We start from the raw sequence: 20,814 nt of genomic DNA on the forward strand, positions 1-20,814 counted from the left end.
AAATATATATATATATATATATATATATATATATATATGTACATACATATTTTATCTATGACAGGTGTTCAGGAAATCTGGCTGCATTTATCTGTGAGGACTATGGTAGAATTATATGAAGCTAAGAAGAGTTAGCAGACGTAAAATTTCTTGTTAATTGTTAGAGCAGCTGGAAATCTCAACTAGGCATCAATATATGCCAGTCTTGCACTTTAAGGCAGTCCAATGACCACCTTTGGAAAGTACTCCTAGAATACCACTGGAACAAGTACACATTTAAAACACAGGTTAATAATTATTGACTTTCTAGTGTTTGTTACTAACAGATTGATTTCACTATTAATTTAATTTACCTGTGTTATGATGCTACCAAATAGATAATAAAGGTTGATAGTACTGTACATGTAGTCTAAGAAGTAAATGAATAAATATCACAGGACAAATCTGACCATGTCATATAAACACATCATATATTGGTTCTCCATAATTTACAGAAATCTGATGACATCATATAAACACATCATATATTTAGATCCCTGTGATTTATAGAAAAGACAAGAAATTTTTAAAAAGTGGTCATTAAAATATTTTTCTGCTTGGCTGAATTCATTATAACTAGTAATCCATTAACCTTTCAGCTATTACACCAGATATATGAAGTTCTTTTTTTCCAGATGTAGCATTAATCTTTGTTTTTAAATTTTGTTTATTTTTATTGAAATGTAATTGATTACACACATTTGTGGGGTACAGAGTTGAGTATCAGTACTTATGTACAATATGTAATGACCAAATCAGGATAATTAGCATATTCATCATTACAAAACATAATCATTCTTCGTATCCATTATAAATTTCTTGCTTACCCCTCTCCCCCTTTCCCACCTCTAGTAACCACAGTTGTGTTCTCTTTCTGAAAGTCCAACACATTATTATGATTGTCCTTTTCTCCTTCCTTGCTTCCTTCCTTCCCCTCCCCTCCCCTGCTCTTCTCTCCCTCTCCCCCTCTCTCTCTCTTTCTTTGCTCCCACTTATGAGTGAGGACATGTGGTATTTCTCTTTCTGTGCCTGACTTCTTTCACTTAACAAAACTTTCTACAAGCTCTTTCGTATTGCTGGAATGGCAGAATGGCAGAATTTCATTCATTTTTATGCTTCAGTAGTATTCCATTGTGTATACATACCACATTTTCCTTATTCACTTGTCCGTCAATGGACATTTAGGTTGGTTCTATATCTTGGCCACTGTAGATAGAACTGCAATAAACATGGGAGTTCAGGTATCCCTTCAACATGTGATTTCCGTTCCTTTGGGTATATACCCAGTAGTGAGATTGCTGGATGGTATGGTAGTTCTATCTTAGTTGTTTGAGAAACCTCCATACTGTTTTCCATAATGGTTGTACTAATTTACAGTCCCACCAACAGTGTGGTAGGGTTCCCCTTTCTCTACATCGTCACTAGCATCTGTTATTCTCTGTCTTTTTGATAATCGCCAGTCTAACTGGGGTGAGACGATATCTCAGTATGTTTTGATTTGCATTTCCCTGATGATAAGTGATGTTGAGCATGTATTCATGTACCTGTTGGCCATCTGTAATTCTTCGAGGAACGTCTATTCAGCTCCTTTGCCCATTTTTTAATTGGACTATTTGTTTTTTCACTGTTAAGTTGTTCAAGTTCCTTATATATTCTGGAAATTAATCCCTTGCTGGACGTATGGTTTGCAAATATTTTCTCCCTTTCTGTAGGTTATCTTTTCACTCTGTCGACTGTTTCCTTTGCTGTGCAGAAGATTTTTAGTTTGATATAATCCCATTTGTTTACTTTTGCCTGTGCTTTAGGGGTCTTTAATTCATAAAGTCTTTGCCCAGTCCTACCTCCTCAAGTGTTTCTCCTATGCTTTCTTCTGGAGTTTTACAGCTTCAGGTTCTAACATTTAAGTCTTTAATCCACTGTGTGTTGATTTTCGTATATAGTGAGAGACAGGGGTCTAGTTTCATTCTTCTACATATGGATATCCAGTTTTCCCGGCACCACTTATTAAAGAGGCTGTCCTTTCTCCAATGTATGTTCTTGTTGCGTTTGTCAAAGATTAGTTGGCTGTGGGCCGGCCCAGTGGCGCACTGGAGAGTGCACTGCTTGGGAGCGTGGCAGCGCTCCCGCCGAGGGTTCGGATCCCATGTGGAGACCAGTTCCCGCTCACTGGCTGAGCACGGTGCGGGCGCAACACCGCGGGTTGCAATCCCGTTGCCGGTCCCCGGTACGGGCGCGACACCGAGGGTTGCGATCCCGTTACCGGTCAGTAAAAAAGACAAAAAAAGGAAAAAAAAAAAAAAAGATTAGTTGGCTGTAGGTATGTGGATTGATTTCTGGGTTCTCTATTCCTTTCCAATGGTCTATGTGTCTGTTTTTATGCCAGTACTATGTTGTTTTGGTTACTACAGCTTTGTAGTATAATTTAAAGTGGTGTTTTATTTATTTTTTTGCTCAGGATTGCTTTGGCTATTCAAGATGTTTTGTTGTTACATATGAATGTTTGGATAGTCTTTTCTATTTCTCTGAGAAATGTCATTGGTATTTTGATGGGGATCGCATTGATTCTGTAGACTGCTTTGGGTAGCATGGACATTTTCACAGTGTTAATTCTTCCAATCCATGAATACGTGTTTCCATCTTTTTGTGTCCTCTTTAATTTCTTTCATCAGTGATTTGTAGTTCTCACTGTAGAGATCTTTCACCTCTTGGTTAAATTTATTCCTAGTTATTTTATTTTTTTGGTAGCTATTTGGATACACGAAGTTCTTAAAAGGGAAGTAGCAAGGATTTCAAGGTCCAAAACCAATCAAGATCATTGTCATTATTCCCCCCACTGCTTTCCTCTCTGTAAATAAAATAGTTGCCATTTCTCTAGACTGGGAAAAACTCCTTTCAAACTATATTCACATAGCATAAAATTCCACCAATAAACCAAGTTTTAACTTCCATTAAATTGCAGCTAAATTTATTTTAATGCCCTAGTTAGCAACTATTATTTTGATTCTAGATCTAATATTAGAATTGTTAGAGTGAATAAGACTGAAGCCATGTTGGGACCTAAAAACTGCCTAAGCTTTAGAAAATTTTAAAGGGCACAGATTTTTTTCTCCTCTGTTTCTTCCCATCCTCTAACTTTCTTTTGTTTTAAATAGATGACTGGTAAGGGATCTTAACCCTTGACTTGGTGTTGTCAGCACCACACTCTTCAGAGTGAGCCTCAGGCTGGCCCTAACTTTCTTATCTTCCTTGCCAAGTAGAAAAACAAGGCTATTGAAAGCTAATCAAGGCCGGACCGTGGCGAGCTCAGGAGAGTGCGGCACTGGGAGCACAGCGACGCACCCACCGCGGGTTCGGATCCTATATAGGACTGGCTGGTGCACTCACTGACTGAGGGTGGTGCGGGCGACACCACACCAAGGGTTGCAATCCCCTTACTGGTCACAAAAAAGACAAAAAAAAAAAAAAAAAAAAAAGCTAATCAGCACCTTGAAAAACTAACATTTTTTTCTTTGAGGCTTGCAGATCTCAGAGAAGTAACCAAAACTAGATGTCTGACACCAGCAAGGAACTACATGACCAGCTGTGAGATAATAGAGCTCTGCAAAGCTACAGGTAGACCTTGTGAAGAAGCTGACTCCAAGGACTGGTGGGTTAGCTCAGGTGGTTAGAGTATAGCGTTATAACACCAAGGTCAAGGGCTCAGATCCCTATGCCAGCCAGCAGCCAAAAAAAAAAAATGCTGACTCCTTACTAAATCTTTCCACATTCCACTCCCTTAATACCCTCCTTACTCTCCTTAAAAACCCCTCAGCAAATTTAAGTCTTTGAGATGGTTTAGCTTGCCATCTCCTCAGGCTTTCTCGTTTCCTGAATAAAGCTGCCTTCCGTTTTCACCAATATGCGACTTTTGAGTCTTTTGTTTGCATTTGGCAGTGGGCAGCTGGACTTGGGTTCAATAACAGAATTTCTTTTCTTTTCTTTTTTTTTTTTAAAAGATGACCGGTAAGGGGATCTTAACCCTTGACTTGGTGTTGTCAGCACCACGCTCACCCAGTGAGCGAACCGGCCATCCCTACATGGGATCCGAACCCATGGCCTTGGTGTTATCAGCACCGCACTCTATCGAGTGAGCCACGGGCTGGCCCAATAACAGAATTTCTAATACAATTATTCAAAAGATAATTTTTCATTACCTGGGATTTGGAGGGTATCCAGATGGGTATGCAGAGATTCCACTTGGCATGCCTGGCATGTAGGAAGCTAAAAACAATTTTTAACATTTAAAAAGAAATATGCATAATCCTGAATATGTAGGCTATTGAATAAGATACATATCACACTGTCATCCCACAGCAAAATTTCATACAGTTAAAAAATCCAAATCTCAGCACCAAAACAAATACCCACCTGTATTAGTTTCTTCAGGAAGCAAATATTTTCAAATCACATAATTCTCAAATCATTAAACATGAGTTATAAAAACAGTCATGGCAATCCTAACAAGGAATAACTGGCAAACAGGTCAACCTAATCAGCAATATTAGTTCTCAAGGAGTCTATAACCAGAGACAAGAGCTGGTTCAATTTGGAATTTAGAGGACGATAATTCTGATCTCCTTTGGTCTAAGGTGAGCTTTTTCAAAAGTGACCTGTTTATTATATCTAAGAAATCTTCTGATATTTCTTTTAAGACTATGTTCACCAATTAGCACAGCTGATTTTGTTGGCTTATTTTAGAAGACTTCAAATTACTATGAGAAGTTCTATACAAACTTTATATTCATCCAGACTTGTTAAGAACAAAATAAAAGCTCGGAAACACCTGTACTTGGGGGAAAATGTTGAAATCCAGAACATTAATGGCATAGAACTAAGTCAGTGGTGCCAAGAGGCTAATCAACATAGAGAAAGAAAAAGAGAAAAAGCTAATTTTGGCCGTAACTGACAATAAGTTGTTCTCAGAAACTATTTTTCCTCAGTGGAACTTTTCTCATTGAATACAATGGTGAATCAGCCCTTAATTCAATCAATAAATATCTTAGTGCCTTCTACGTGACAGGAACTGAGGATTGGATAACCAAAAAAAGAAAGAATCCCATGCTTCAAGCTGCTTAGAGTCTAGCTGGGGAGACAAACAAGCAAGGAATAAAAACGAGTGGTAAGTGTGACAAGGCAGGTACAGAGTGCTATATATGGGATCATCCAAGAAATGGAGCTAAGCTAAACCGGGGGTAAACAAAAGTGATCTAGTTGAGAAATGATATATGAAGGCTTGAAGGTGAGAGAGGTGGGGCCTTCAAGAAATGAACTACTAGAGCACAGAATGCAAGTGAGTGGGAGAAATATGCTGGGCTCAGATCAAGAAGGTCCTTGGAAGCCTTTGCCAGTTGCCAAGCATATATCTCCAAGCACCGGTGTTCACAGTTTTCCTGTTAGAATGAATCTAAAGAAAAAATTTACTTCTGACATCTAAAGTACATACAAGCTAGAATGATGTTCAAAGATATTTCAGAACGGAAAAAAATCTCTCAAAATGTCACAATTGCTAACTTCTATAAAACATCTTTTCCTCCCAGGAAAGCACAGTTGATCTTTATGAATATCTTTATGAAAAGATGAGGCCATTATTAAGTGTCAGCAACATACACAGCCAGTTACCACCCTACCCACAATGCTAGTTTCTCTCTCACATTCAAAGTCCTGTCTCATACTTATAAACAATTTCCTCATAATTATAAGCAATTTTTCTTTTCTAAGATAGTGAATAGCTAATAATTCCACTAAAGCCTTCAAGTTTTACTTTTGGGAAACAACAAATGTTGTTTGGATCCAAGACTGGCAAGGAAGTATATAATAGGATGAAGTAATTTCAGAGCCAGAATAAAATGGGATACTAATATACATAAAATATGGGAGTTATTGTAAGGATTAAATAAGATGTTATATGAAGTACTTCACTGTGACTCATAAATTACCACTCACTAAACATTGACTATCACTGTTAGATGTTAGATTATCACTGTTAGATGTCAAAAAATGAGGTTTGACTGTAATGCTTTTTAAATGTGACTCATAGGTAGCTCAAAAGTCATCCTAAAAGAGATAAAAAATATTTTAATAATAATAATAAAAAAATAATAATAGAAGTATATTAATTTCTCAACTATAAGAAAATATTTAATTATGTATCTAAATTCCTGGGCTATTCCTTGATTGTATGGAGAATGGAATTCAGACCTTCATTTCTTTAGAGTCATACCTAATAAAAATGTGTATTGTCTAAAAGTATTAAATGTATTAAAAATGGAATGGATGGGCAATAAATTGGTCTCTTATCTACTTAAATTAGCTCTAGAGTTTAATGAGACTTACAGTAAGTACAAAACTGAACTGCAATAGTGACCACAGTATCGTCTCTTTCTAGAACATTACATTTCCAATGTCAATGTAAAACTGGAAGAAATTTAGAAAAAAAAAAATGTTGCTTAGGACACTACCTAAATTTCTGAAAAGGTTTTCTTTGTCTTAAGTGGTTGCTGGCTATACTACCTGAGCAAAACAAAAGTGATGAGACTAGGAAGATTTGGTATTTCAAACTTAAACAAGCAAGATTCATGGGCACTAGAGTCAACAGAATTAATAAGATAAAAACAAATTTCTAACCCAAAAGAATCACTGATATCTTTATTAAAAGAGATGTTAATCATAAAACAAAGCTTATTCTGGTAAGAATAAGAAAAGAAAAGAAAAAGGGGTTCAAAAGTTCTTTCTGTTAGATTCCCATTCAGCTTATAAATCAAGATATTCCTCAAGAAAGAATGGATTAAAGAGGAAGAGGATGATTTTCAGAAGAAAAGTGAAAGTTCACATAATTTGTCTTATAAGATAAATAAGTTTGGTTAATTATAAGCTTAAAAAAAATTGCCAAAAAAAAAAAAAACCCACAGCTCAAAACACAATGAAATCAATACAGATTTAGTAAAGTCAAAACAAGTAAGTACAACCAACTCTATTCACGGTAATTTTAAAGTATCACAAAGAATTATTTTAAAAAAATAGAGATAACAGAGATAATGTACACCAATTAGGGGAGAACTAATACTGTCTCCATGCCTCCACCTCTCCATACAAGGTAAAATTATGAATTGGCTGTACTAAAGAGAAGAAAGCTGAGAGCTAGGTGTCCAATTGTGTATACCCAGAATAGCTGAATGTGAATGATTTTAATTGATCTTATAATTCTTGTCTACAACTTTGATCCTGGAGTTGCAAAGGGAAAGGAGAAGTCAGACTACCTTTCAAGTTATATCTGCTTTCAAGGTTATCAAATACAGCTATTCTGCAGCATGCATAATTAAAAAAAAATTCTAGCTCTATTCCAGCATTCTTTCTTCTCAATTTTGGAATCCAGCACATCCATACTTAGATTTCTACCCACAAATGGAAGCCCAAATGCCAGTCTTTAGTGGAACTCTGTACATGCAGATGTGGGGCCTCAGAATACCTCCAAAAAATCCACTAATGTGATAAGCTGAAAAGCAAAGTGAAGTCATTAAAAATTTTTTACAAGGCTTTCAGTTTTCGTTTGTTTACTTGTGTTTTAAAATCAAATCTCAAGTCTACTTACTATTTGGTGGCCCTGTTGCTTGGTACGGGGGGTAGGATGCTGAAATAGTAGGACGAGAGAAGACTGGAGGTTCATCTCCAAATACCACAATCATGACCTGAATAAGCCCCAACAAATCTGACTGTGGCTAAAAAAGGAAAACAAGTTCAAGTTATCTACAGAGTCGCTTTTCAGCAAAAAGGAAGTTTGGCCATTTCTTATCAGCTTGATAATTTTCTTTATAGGACTCTGATCATGAAAATTCCATTCAATTAACTTTAATAAAGTTTGGTGGTTTTTAATCAATAATTTACAAGGCTCTTGCTTCATGTATGTAAAAACTATATTAGCCAAAGCAGTATATTCTCAAATTCAGACAGTATCGTTCTTCATTTGACTCCACAGAGCTAACCAAACCTTATTTTAGTCCTTTAAAAGATAGCAATGTTACCTTGGAAACACATATTTTTATTAAAGACAGTATTATGAACTCTAAAATTATAGGTAGATTGTAGTTTAGAAATCACTAGACTGTAGTACAAAACATGCTAATTGTTAAAGGATCTTTCCATCCAGTATCAGTTTTAAAGAGAGTACCTGTTTTTCCATAAGAGTTCCTAAAATATTTTTCTCAAATATCTATTGACCACTACTTTTTTTTTTTTTTAAAGCCGAGAGCATCCAGTGTTCTCCGGTAGTCTCCTATCCAAGTACTAACCAGGCCCAACCCTGCTTAGCTTCCAAGATCAGACAAGATGGGGTGTGCTCAAGGTGGTATCACCATAGACTTGACCACTATTTTAAGACAAACTACTCTAGGCAAAGTTGTTCAAACTGTCTTATTTGATGATTCTATTTTCACTCCTTAATCTATTTTGTGTATATCTCATCTCATATACTTCCTCATTCACTAGTTCACCAGGTTCTGAAGGATTACTCAGTCTCCTTAACCGTCTTCATAACTTCTTTTACTCCTCATGGAAGAGTTTGTCAGCATTTTTCACCTTTCCAAAGAACTAAACTCATCTCATTTGTCCAATTTTTTTTTTAAAGATGACCGGTAAGGGATTTTAACCCTTGACTTGGTGTAGTCAGCACCACACCTTCTGACGTGAGCCAACCGGCCATCCCTATATAGGGATCTGAACTCTTGGCCTTGGTGTTATCAGCACCGTACTCTGAGCCACAGGCCAGCCCCTCATCTGTCCAAGTTTGACCCAATTTATGGAAGATGACAATAAGTAACATTTCTCAAAGCTTCCTGTGAAAACGTGCTGATTCTCACTGTTCCAATACCCTTCTTGTATTTGTCTGTCAATTTATACGCTGATACTGGGGTAAATATGTGCAGTATCTGTGTGGCACTCAGGGGTATGCACTGTGGATGGTAGGTGGAGGAGGGCAGGCAAGAGGAGCCACTGAGACCATCATGCACTTCCATCTCTTTTCAATTTTGGGAGCCAAGAAAACTCCCAAACTAAATCATAACCTCAGGCAAGCTTTTCCTAAATTGAGATATAATTCACATACCATAAAACTTACCCTTTTAAAGCACAGTTCAGCAGTTTTTAATGTATTTACAAAGCTATGTAACCATCACCACGACCTAATTCCAAAACATTTTCATTGTCCAAAAAAGAAACCCTGTACCCATTATAGAGCTACTTCTCATTTCCCTCTCCTTGCAGCCATTGGCAATCACTAATTTACTTTGTTTCTATGGATTTGCCTCTTCTGGCTGTTTCACATATAACAGAATCATACAATACGTGGCCTTTTGTATCTGAATCCTTTCACTTAGCATGTTTTCAAAGTTCATCCAAATTGTAACATGAATCAGTTCTTCATGCATTCTTATAAACATAGTTTTGTCAGGACAAGTTTTATTTTAATTCTTTATCACACCGTTCCTTTCACACTATTCTTTGAAGGAAGGAAAATTAGTCTCATCTTTAATATCTACTTCCAGGCCTATTATAAAGCAACAGGTCATGAATTCAAACTTATTCAGAATGACTTGCTGACTAAGTTGACACAGGATATGAAAAAAGTGGCAAGAGTATTGCAGTTTATTTTAGCTCAAATGCCCAAGGATCAACCGAAACAGGTATTACTTTTATAAAATTGCTTTCTCATTGAAAACTCTGAAAACTTAAAGAGGAGTTTATTTTAGCTCAAATGCCCAAAGATCAACTGAAACAGGTATTACTTTTATAAAATTGCTTTCTCATTGAAAACTCTGAAAACTTAAAGAGGAAAATTCCTCTCTTCTCTATCCCTTTTCACTTGTTTGCTTTTCCAGCAAGCAATTAAAAAGTCAGACTTTATATTCTAAGCGGTATATGATAGAGAGTCAAGATTAGGATTAACAAGCAATTTAACTAGTAAGATAAAGATAAATGACAGTAGCCACAGTATACGTTCTGTGTCATACTAGATTATGCAACACCCTCCTATGAGGCTTCCAGCTTTACTTACTTTTTATGACTGGGATGGTTTTCTATAAAAGTTCATACTCCCTTTCCATAATAGAGTTGTTGCTGAGAATAAGATGACTACATTTTCCAGCCCTCCTTGCAAGTAGTGTTTTCCGATGGAATGATTTAACTTCTAAGGGTTTAACCTCTAAGCCAAGGTGGATAAGGGGGATATTCTTAACTATCTCTTTGCTCTACTTGGATGCAAAGGACTCTGAAGTCCTGGAAGATGGTGGCTTCGCAAATTGGAAAGAGCCTGGGTCCCTAAAACACCAAGTGGAGGAAAGCTACCTGCCAATAAGGAACACTCCCAGTGGACTATTATGTAGGCAAATTTCTGCAGTTTAAACCTTTAACATTTTGGGCTAGTGATTACTAGTTAGAGAGCTAACTAATATATTTATCTAGAACATTTTAGATGGCATGCATAAGCATGGCTTTTAATATGCTACTCTTGTTCAAAAACCTAAAATAACACTCAACGCCTATTAAAGGACAAAGTCCTTAGCTGAAAATCAGGATTCTCCATGATATAACCTCGTTTACCATACCAAAGTTAGTCACTATATTTCTTTTTATCAGATTTGGGAAATATGTCATACATACAGAAATATATAAAATATATGTAATTTTAAAGGGTAAAAATAAAGAAAATACCTGTTCAGCCATCACCCAAGTTAGGAAATAGAAGACTGCCAATAACTTAGAAGCTCCTCATGTACTCTAGAGGTAACCACTCCCCCATCTACTCTAGAGGTAATCATTTCTCTTAGTGGACAGTCATTCTTTTGCTTACTTTAAGCATACTACCTTATGAATAATTTCTTAAACCATATGTTTAACTTTGCCTGTTTTTGAGCTCCATATGAACTAAATATAACTATGTGTTCTACTGAGACTTGTTTCTTTTGTTTAGCAATGACTGTAAGATTCATTCCTGTTAAACAGCATAGCTATAGTTAACTCATTTTCACTGCTGTATGGTATTCCACTGAATGAATATACCTCTGTTTCTTTATTCATTCTCCTGTTATTGATAGTCATCTGGGTTGTATCCAGTCTTTGGCTACTAATCATGATACTGTGAACATTCATGTAATGTTTCAAGTCTGTGTTTTATAACTGGGTTACTTGGGGATGCGGGTGTCCTGTTTCTATTGTCTTTTTTCCCTCTTGGTTCCCTTTTTTGGTGTACTTGATAATTTAAAATTGTATGCTAGACATTGTGAAATATTACAGAGGGTCTATACATTATCTTCCTCCAACAAGGATTCACCCTACCCTGTGGCAGGCAGATACAGTGAGGAATACCTTAATAACATCAGGCACTGAGCTGACACAAGGCTGGGTTCTTGGAAGGCTCATTCTACCTGAGTTACTGCTACTAATATGTGTTCCTCCACTGGTATCATCTAAGAGCACAGGGTATTTACTTGTACTTCTCCTTCTTGATAAGTTTCTGAACTGCAAATGCCTACTCAACCTGAGCACTGAGAACTTGGCATGTCTTTCAGAGTCTTTTTACTCAGCTTTCTAGCTTCTTGTCTTTGAAGCTTACTAGTTAGTTCAGCATATCTCTTACAGGTGGAAACTCAGTCTGACTCAACTCTGTGTGGCTTCCTGTTCTCCCAAATCTTGGATCTTAAAGTCCTGGCTACCTTGGTAGACAGAAGAGCAAATTTTGTCTTTTCAGCTAGAAACTCTGCAGGCTTCTCTGCCTCTTAATGAAGGCCCTCTGCCCAGATTCGCAGTCTTTCACACTGTATCAAGAATCAGTAAATATTCCTTGGAAAGAAGTTAGTGGCAGAATGTTGGCTCATCTCTTTGTAGTCCTCTTCTCTACTGAATCTTGGCCCTTCAAGTCTTGATTGCCTCAATGGCTTTCCAAAGCCTTCCAACAGATGTTGTTTGTATTTTGTCTGGTTTTTCTAGTTATTTTTGGCAGGAACACTGGTCTGCCACAGTTACACCATCAAAGGTAGAAACAGAAGTTCCCTATTATTATTTTTGACACGAATGCTTGAGTAATAAGATTTGAGGTCCACAAATATATTCCACCTGTATGCTATTGTTAAATGCATTTCTACTATTTGAACCCTATTTTTAAAGGTTCAACTCAAGCAAGTAAAATGGTGAATATGAGGATTCTGTAAATTACAGAGACTTTTAAAAATATCCTCAGCTCAGTGATTAATCCATTATTTGAACTTATCCATCCTCCTTAGAATCCTCCTTCAGTGTTAACAGAAACCAGATGCTAGTGAGCAAAATATATAAAACACAATTCACTCACAGAACACTATTAATACTTACGTGTTTCCATTCATGTAGGTAAGGAAGATATATCTTCCCATTTGCATCAACATGCTTTCCTGTTTTAATAGTCATTGAACTAGTAGGCTTAACAAAACAGATAGGGGGATTATATGGGTATGTGTCCAGCAGCCATAGGCATATTGGAATATTATAAGTATTACCTGAAAAAGAAAGAGAAACTTCAGGTATTCTACTTTTATTATTTTTCAATAACAGCTTAATAGGTAAGGAACACAGAGGTACAACTAAGCAACACTTTAAAAAAAAACTACAACAAATATTTTATGTTTAAAAGTTCTGTTTAAACAAAGATCAGTATCTCAAATTTTCAGTTTGTAAAATACATCATTAAGGATTAATGGATCACTACTCTGCCAGGATCTGCTTGTGGTTGGAAACATTCTTCATGAATTATCTTTTGACCCAATCTATTCTTTGCTACTTGACTTTTGCATTTCAGTTAATAAAGGTCACTGGGAAGGGACAGAGAAGGAAGGAAGAGCATGGAAGTGCCATATCAGAAAGTAATAAGCTAGGGCCGGCCCGGTGGTGCACTGCTGCAGTGCACCGCTTGGGAGCGCGGTGGCGCTCCCGTCGAGGGTTCGGATCCCACGTACAGACCGGTTCCCGCTCACTGGCTGAGCGAGGTGTGGGAGCGGCACCGAGGGTTGCGATCCCATTGCCGGACACGAAAAAAGACAAAAAGGAAAAAAAAAAAAAAAGAAAGTAATAAGCTAGGGCCGGCCCGGTGGTGCACTGCTGCAGTGCACCGCTTGGGAGCGCGGTGGCGCTCCCGTCGAGGGTTCGGATCCCACGTACAGACCGGTTCCCGCTCACTGGCTGAGCGAGGTGTGGGAGCGGCACCGAGGGTTGCGATCCCATTGCCGGACACGAAAAAAGACAAAAAGGAAAAAAAAAAAAAAAGAAAGTAATAAGCTAGGGCCGGCCCGGTGGTGCACTGCTGCAGTGCACCGCTTGGGAGCGCGGTGGCGCTCCCGTCGAGGGTTCGGATCCCACGTACAGACCGGTTCCCGCTCACTGGCTGAGCGAGGTGTGGGAGCGGCACCGAGGGTTGCGATCCCATTGCCGGACACGAAAAAAGACAAAAAGGAAAAAAAAAAAAAAAAGAAAGTAATAAGCTAGACATAAAATTCCTTGCCAAAAGCCAGATTATAAGACCCAATCCAACTGTCAGATGCTGACTGGTGTCCACAGTGTGATATATGGCATTTTCAGTGGTAGCTACTCAGAATCAAGATGTCATTCCCTTCTCTCTTTATGTAACAGAATCTTAATTGAGAAATTTGACTATATATAAACTGAACAAACAGTATTTCAAGAAATCCAATAGAGTTAATATATTAAAGATAAATCAGTCTTTTCTTACTATGCTCAAAGCCCGATGTCCCAAGTAACTGTCTGAATCACCTAACATAATTCAGATGCAATTTTTCCCCTTAGAAAGTTTCACTACATATAAACATGTACATATAAATTTCATCTAAAGAAATCAGATAGTTGTGGAACTTTGGATTTATTGTTTTTACCCTAAATTACTTCTACAGTCAACAACAAAGCTTCAGTAAAATATTTCCTAATACATAAAACATAAGTTTATTTTCACCATTCAAAATTTTTTGCTTTTGGGCCGGCCCGATGGCGCACTGGAGAGTGCGCCGCTTGGGAGCGCAGTAGCGCTCCCGCCGAGGGTTCGGATCCCATGTGGAGACTGGTTCCCGCTCACTGGCTGAGCGTGGTGCGGGCGCAACACTGAGGGTTGCATAAAATATTTCCTAATACATAAAACATAAGTTTATTTTCACCATTCAAAATTTTTTGCTTTTGGGCCGGCCCGGTGGCGCACTGGAGAGTGCGCCGCTTGGGAGCGCAGTAGCGCTCCCGCCGAGGGTTCGGATCCCATGTGGAGACTGGTTCCCGCTCACTGGCTGAGCGTGGTGCGGGCGCAACACTGAGGGTTGCGATCCCGTTGCCGGTCCCTGGTACGGGCGCGACACCGAGGGTTGTGATCCCGTTACTGGTCAGTAAAAAAGACAAAAAGGAAAAAAAAAAATTTTTTTTGCTTTGTGAAAATGAAGAATTCCCCAGAATAACTTAGGCATGTGAACTATGCCATATGAAGAACAGTTGAGGGAACAGGGGTTTAGCTTAGATAAAAATTTATATACCCCTCTAATACCTATCTCCCTCACCAGAATTTATTTCACTCAGTCCTCCCTAAACTTATCATTCTCGCTTTATACAATGCTAATGCTCAATTAAGTATTTTTTCCTTCTGCCTGGAATGTGCATCCTGTTATGAATGCTTCACTCATCCTTTAATAGCAGCTCAGATGTCACTTCCTGTGATCTTCCCATGTGGCCTTGTTCTCTTCTGTAATACCATACAGCATCTTTACATTTTATTGTCTTATAGCAGTTATAGACTAGTGTAAATATCTATATATTCCCTGTTTCCCCTATTAGTGTGAGTTCTTCCAGAGAAAGTACAGCCTCTGTTCGTCTTTATATCCATAGCACCTATCCCCAATATCACATGGACAGCACGTACTGTGTGAAATCAATGGGTAAGTTACAGGGATAAAGGTCTTGGCTAGTCACAAGGAATAATTAACAAACAGAGCTGTCCAAAAACAGAACAATCTCTTATTAAGCTGAACACTCCCTTATCACTTTAAGTATTCCAGCAGAGGGTGGATGACTGGCTAACAGAGACATAATTACCTATCATCAGCATTATCACCAACGTCACAACCATAAAGAACAGTTACTTTTTATTGTCTACTTATTATATACCAGTCTCTGTGCCAAGTCCTTATCTCAATGAATTCTCATTTCCCCTGAGTTAGGTACTATTATCCAAATGTGATAGATGCCCACAGTCACAAAACTGACAGATAACAGAGAACTCAAACCTAACTCTGTCATCACTTTAAAGCCTCTATTTTAGCCACTATACTAAACAGCTTTCCATTGTCAAAAGTGTCTGAATGGTGTGGGAGGTTGACCTAGGAGGCATCTGAAATCTCTTTCTAGTTCTAAGATTGTCTGATTCTATGAAACATTAAATTCCTCCAGTATACTTATTTGTTGAAATGTTTTAGTAAGGAAGTTTAAAAAAAGCTGAAAATGTTAGGTGCTGCTGCCAAATGAAATTCAATTAGTAGTGCAAATTTCTGTATCATCATGAGAGCCATGAGAAAGTATGTTTAATTTACTTATAACTCTTTGGCAACATTATGTAATAAAAAATACATCTATACTGAAAACATTAATAAGACATTTACCTCTATAAGGCACAGGAATTGTTCCAGTGAGGTTCATTAGTTCCCTGGAACTGCCGTCATTAAAAACTAAAAGGAAAGAACAATGATTTAATATAAGCATTTCTGTAGACTCCTATGTAAGTTATTCTTTCAGAAACACTAGTTAAAATTCATTATTATTCTTGAAAGGGGCTAACTTGTTAATGTATTATCCATTCTGTCCAATGACAAAGAATCCTTTGTTGAGTCACTCAGTGTGATTAGCTTTTGAATGAGTAAAGAAAAGTTGTTTTCAATTACTTGGAAAAATGGATGTAAGTGCTACAGTCTCAGTAAATATGAGCTCTTGGTCTCCAACTAACATGATTATAAAACTATTTAATAATCACTATAAAATAACACCATACTAAATGTTAACCTGATATCACTGTATTTGAGAAATCCCTATTCTTTTTTTTGGTGGCTGGCCAGTACAGCGATTGAACCCTGGACCTTGGTCTTATCAGCACCGTGCTCTAAAGAAATCCCCATACATCTATCCCTATTCACTGTTTTTCTCAATCGTAATGTAGTATCAAACCACAGTATTAAAAATAAAAGTTTTCACAAACATAGGCATTTTCTTATAATATGTATTTCTCATACCACAGATTTTTCTATTCACTATTGATGTCAATAATTGATTAATTAGCGGGCTGGCCCGGTGGCGCGCTGCTACAGTGCGCCGCTTGGGAGCACAGCGGCGCTCCCGCCGAGGGTTCGGATCCCACATACAGACCGGTTCCCGCTCACTGGCTGAGCGAGGTGGGGGTGCGGCGCCGGGGGTTGCGATCCCGTTGCCGGTCCCGGTCCAGTACGGGCGCAACACTGAGGGTTGCGATCCGTTGCCGGACACGAAAAAAGACAAAAAGGAAAAAAATAAATAAATAAATAATTGATTAATTAGGGTTCATAATTTGTATTACACGGACTGTGATCATTTTTAGCAATGATATGGAATTAAAACTGTATCACATAGGGAAAAGGCTGTAACACACAGCACAAGAACATAGAACTATTCTGTTGACCTAGGTTGTTTCACTTACCTGTTTGACAACTGTAAACTGTATTGCAATTTATTCTGACTTTGTGCAGTTTAAAAAAATCACCTTATTTAAATTTGGTGCTTTAGGGCTGGCCCGTGGCTCACTCGGTAGAGTGCGGTGCTGATAACACCAAGGCCACGGGTTCGGATCCCATATAGGGATGGCCGGTTTGCTCACTGGCTGAGCGTGGTGCTGACAACACCAAGCCAAGGGTTGAGATCCCCTTACCGGTCATCTTTTAAAAAAAAAAATAAATAAATAAATAAAAATAAATTTGGTGCTTTATTTACTCTAAAAGTATTTTGATAACAATGGTTTGGACTTGGTCCAGCCATAAGAAGCTATACAAGACTTGTTTATTGATGCTGCAGTCTTTGTCAATTTTGATCAACATATTCATTTTTTTTAGCATGAAGTGAAAACTATACACTTACAGTAAAGTTCTACCCAGTCATTCTCCACTCCATGCCATCGAAGCCAATTTAAAACTAACTTTAATTTTAATAATATGAGGTTTTTTGTAGATCAAACACTACAGTTAAATACATGGAAAGAAATAAGATAGGTTGAAATGAGGGGGAATCTTGTGCTAGGTTTGGGAGAAGACTTCAGGTTCATGTCTTTGTTCAGAAAACGCAGAACTGACTACCCCTCTGTTGTCTCCTACCTCTCTTCACCAGGCTCCTAATGTTTTCAAAGCTCTAGGAGGTGAGTGTAATTTAGAAAGTCTCAGCTGCAAAACGCAGTTCCTTGCTTTCAGAGCCAAGGACTTCAAAATGGACAGGAGGCAGCATAGGTTTTCCTTTGGCCCTGGCACATTAGGTGTTTTCAAGGAGACAGGGTTGAAGAGATGATGTTAGAATTCGGTGGGGACAGAAAAGACTATTTTAAAAAAAGGAAAACTCTGGGTGTTATTTCTTACTTAAATCCCAACTTTATTTTGTCTCAATAAAAAGTAGAGATAAATTGCCACCTACCTGCCCTACAGAATTAAAGACCATATTAAAAATATTTCTCTCGGGGCCAGCCCAGTGGCGCACTGCTACAGTGCGCCGCTTGGGAAGCGCGGCAGTGCTCCCGCCGAGGGTTCGGATCCCACATACAGACCGGCCGCTCAGTGGCTGAGCGAGGAGTGGGGGCAACACCGAGGGTTGCGATCCCGTTGCCGGTCCCGGTCCAGTACGGGCGCGACACTGAGGGTTGCGATCCGTTGCCGGTCACGAAAAAAGACAAAAAGACAAAAAAAAAAAAAAAAAAAATATTTCTCTCATTTATAAAATGAAAGGGACAGTCCAGAGTGTAATTTTGCAAAATGTGTTCCTGAAAATACAGAAAGATGCTATAAGGGGAAAAAAATGGGGTCAGTAGTTAAATAACTTTAGGATATACTGTACAATATATTCTATTCTCTCCCCTCTAGGTGATGCACAACACATTAGCTTATCAAAGGCCCTGAGAAATCTTGGTACAGTAAAACCCATTTAATTTTGCTTAATCCAAAACTGCTTAAACTTAACCACAGAATTCTGCTTCTACCCCACCCCCAGCAACATTCTTCACAACTAGGGGTCTATAGATAACACTTTGGGAAATGATGGACTTAACTATCTTTTTTTTTTTTTTTCCTTTTTGTCTTTTTTCGTGACTGGCAACGGATCACAACCCTCAGTGTCATGCCCGTACCGGACCGGGACTGGCAACGGGATTGCAACCCTCGGTGTTGCGCCCGCACCTCGCTCAGCCAGTGAGCAGCCGGTCTGTATGTGGGATCCGAACCCTCGGCGGGAGCGCCGCCGCGCTCCCAAGCGGCGCACTGTAGCAGTGCGCCACCGGGCCAGCCCTGGACTTAACTATCTTGAACATCTCCTCTTAGGTCTAAATTTGCATAGCTCTACGTTAGAGTATTTTTTTTTAAAGTTAAAATAACTAAATAAACATAAGATGTTATTATTAGATCTTATAATTTCCTATCTCCCAATACTTTCATTAGATGGAGGTTCAGTTCTACAATTGAAAAATCAACCAACTTATAAGGAAAATGGGAAAACTACAATCATTAACAAAAAGAGTAAACTCAAAGTAAAGTAATTTGTATTTTTATTGCATAAACTCACCATATGAATCCAACACAGGTTTGAGATCTTTGTATAGAGTAATAACGTTGACAGTTTCACGTACAGTTAGGTCCCTGTATTTATACTGAAAAACAAAATCACATAAGAATTTAGTTTAAAACCAATGTACATACTTAATTGTTAGATTAACTTTCTTAGTCTTATTTTCACTAATCATTAAAACCTTAAAGAACCTTTCTCTCATGCCACCTATTTGAACCCTTACTGAAGCTCACCTCCATTTTAGCTCTTCTGTCCAAGTTAAAAGGCCCTACACCAATCAAATCCTAATCATTCTCAAAGACCTAGTTTCATCTCTCTCCCTCTTAATGAATCCTTTTCCAACTTCCTTTTAGCCTGTAATTATCTCCTTTCCCACCAAACTGCATTTATTGTCAATACCAACTATTTTGCAATGCATATTTGCTATATTATATTTTTCACCTCACCTTATACCACAACACTCCAGAAGAACTAACAACCTGGCTTACACACTCCTAGAAGGAGATAAGGAGATCAGGGACCCTTGTCTGATCACAGAACACTGAAATTCACCAGTTGACTAGCTCCTTTCATGAACACAATCCTTTCAATCAGCTTTTAGTGCTTCTCTCTTAAAGAGGAACAGTCAACTATTCCATTAAGACAGACTCCAATAGCAAGTCAGAGATCAAAAGAGGTACTAACAAGAATTAATAACTTTCATGAAACAAGAACATTCAAAGAATAAGAAAAAAACTCTTGGATATAAAAAATGTGAGAGCAAAAACGAAACATGCAATAGAATTAGAATATAAAGTCAAAGAAATCTCACAGACACTAGCACAGAAAGGCAGAGTAACAGACAAATAAGGGAGAAAATATAAGAAAATTTAATAAATCCAGGTCTACTCAAAAGCATCTCTTCAGAATTTGTCTTCCTTTGTCCTGCAGAACCAATTTTTCCATGTTATGGGATCAGTCCTATTAGCATACAAACATATTCTTATATCTTCCATCTTATTCACACAAACAAACCCGTTCCTAAACTCCCTTGACCCTCTAACTACCTCCATATTTCTCTCAGTTTCTCTTCACAGAAGAAATTCCTACAAAGAGCTGCCTACATTTGCTGTCTTTGATTGCTCTCTTCCTATGCTCTCTCTCTTTTATTTTTTTTAAAAGATGACCGGTAAGGGGATCTTAACCCTTGACTTGGTGTTGTCAGCACCACGCTCAACCAGTGAGCGAACCGGCCATCCCTGTATATAGGGATCCAAACCCATGGCCTTAGTGCTATCAGCACCACACTCTCCCGAGTGAGCCACAGGCAGGCCCCTATGCTCTCTTTTTAAAAACTTTTTGCTATGGAAAATTTCAAACATATCCAAAAGTAGACAGAATAGTATAATGAAAACCCCGTATCCAACACCCAACTTCAACAATAACCCACAGCCTATAACTCCACTCACTTTTCCCTCCTATATTACGCTGAAGCAAATCATAACATCATATTCTATCACACATAAATATTTTAGTATATATCTTTAAAATAACTTAAAAATCCAAAATACTATTATTATGCTAAAATAATCACTATTTTCTTAATATCAAATATCCTGTCTCATGTCATATTTTTTTTAGTTTGTTTGAATCAGGATCCAAATGAAGTCCACATATTGAAATTTATTAAGAAGTCTTTTAACGTATACCTTTGTTGAGATAGAATTCACATACCATATAATTCACACATTTAAAATGCACAGTTCAATGGTTTTTGGTACACTCCAGAGTTGTGTGACCACCATCACAATCAATTTTGAAACATTTTCATCATTCCCAAAAGGAGCACTTACCCTTTAGCAATCACACCCCCCCCCCCCCCCCCCCCCCCCCCCCCCCCCCCCCCCCCCC

At 38.1% G+C, this 20,814-nt stretch overlaps 1 protein-coding gene across 2 annotated transcripts in view; it reads right to left on the minus strand.

Moving 5' to 3' along the window:
• TSG101 (tumor susceptibility 101) overlaps positions 1-20,814 on the minus strand; it is a 52,217-nt gene that overhangs the window by 25,551 nt on the left and 5,852 nt on the right. For both annotated transcript variants that reach the window (XM_008590644.1, XM_008590645.1), the window contains 5 exons: positions 18,922-19,006; positions 15,744-15,809; positions 12,436-12,599; positions 7,667-7,793; positions 4,233-4,299 (listed from right to left, as the gene is read on the minus strand). In XM_008590644.1, the coding sequence (XP_008588866.1) occupies positions 4,233-4,299; positions 7,667-7,793; positions 12,436-12,599; positions 15,744-15,809; positions 18,922-19,006 (509 nt within the window). The remainder of the gene's footprint in view (positions 1-4,232; positions 4,300-7,666; positions 7,794-12,435; positions 12,600-15,743; positions 15,810-18,921; positions 19,007-20,814) is intronic.

This window comes from Galeopterus variegatus, unplaced genomic scaffold (assembly GCF_000696425.1).
Source record: "Galeopterus variegatus unplaced genomic scaffold, G_variegatus-3.0.2 Scaffold6246, whole genome shotgun sequence".
Classification (NCBI taxonomy): domain Eukaryota; kingdom Metazoa; phylum Chordata; class Mammalia; order Dermoptera; family Cynocephalidae; genus Galeopterus; species Galeopterus variegatus.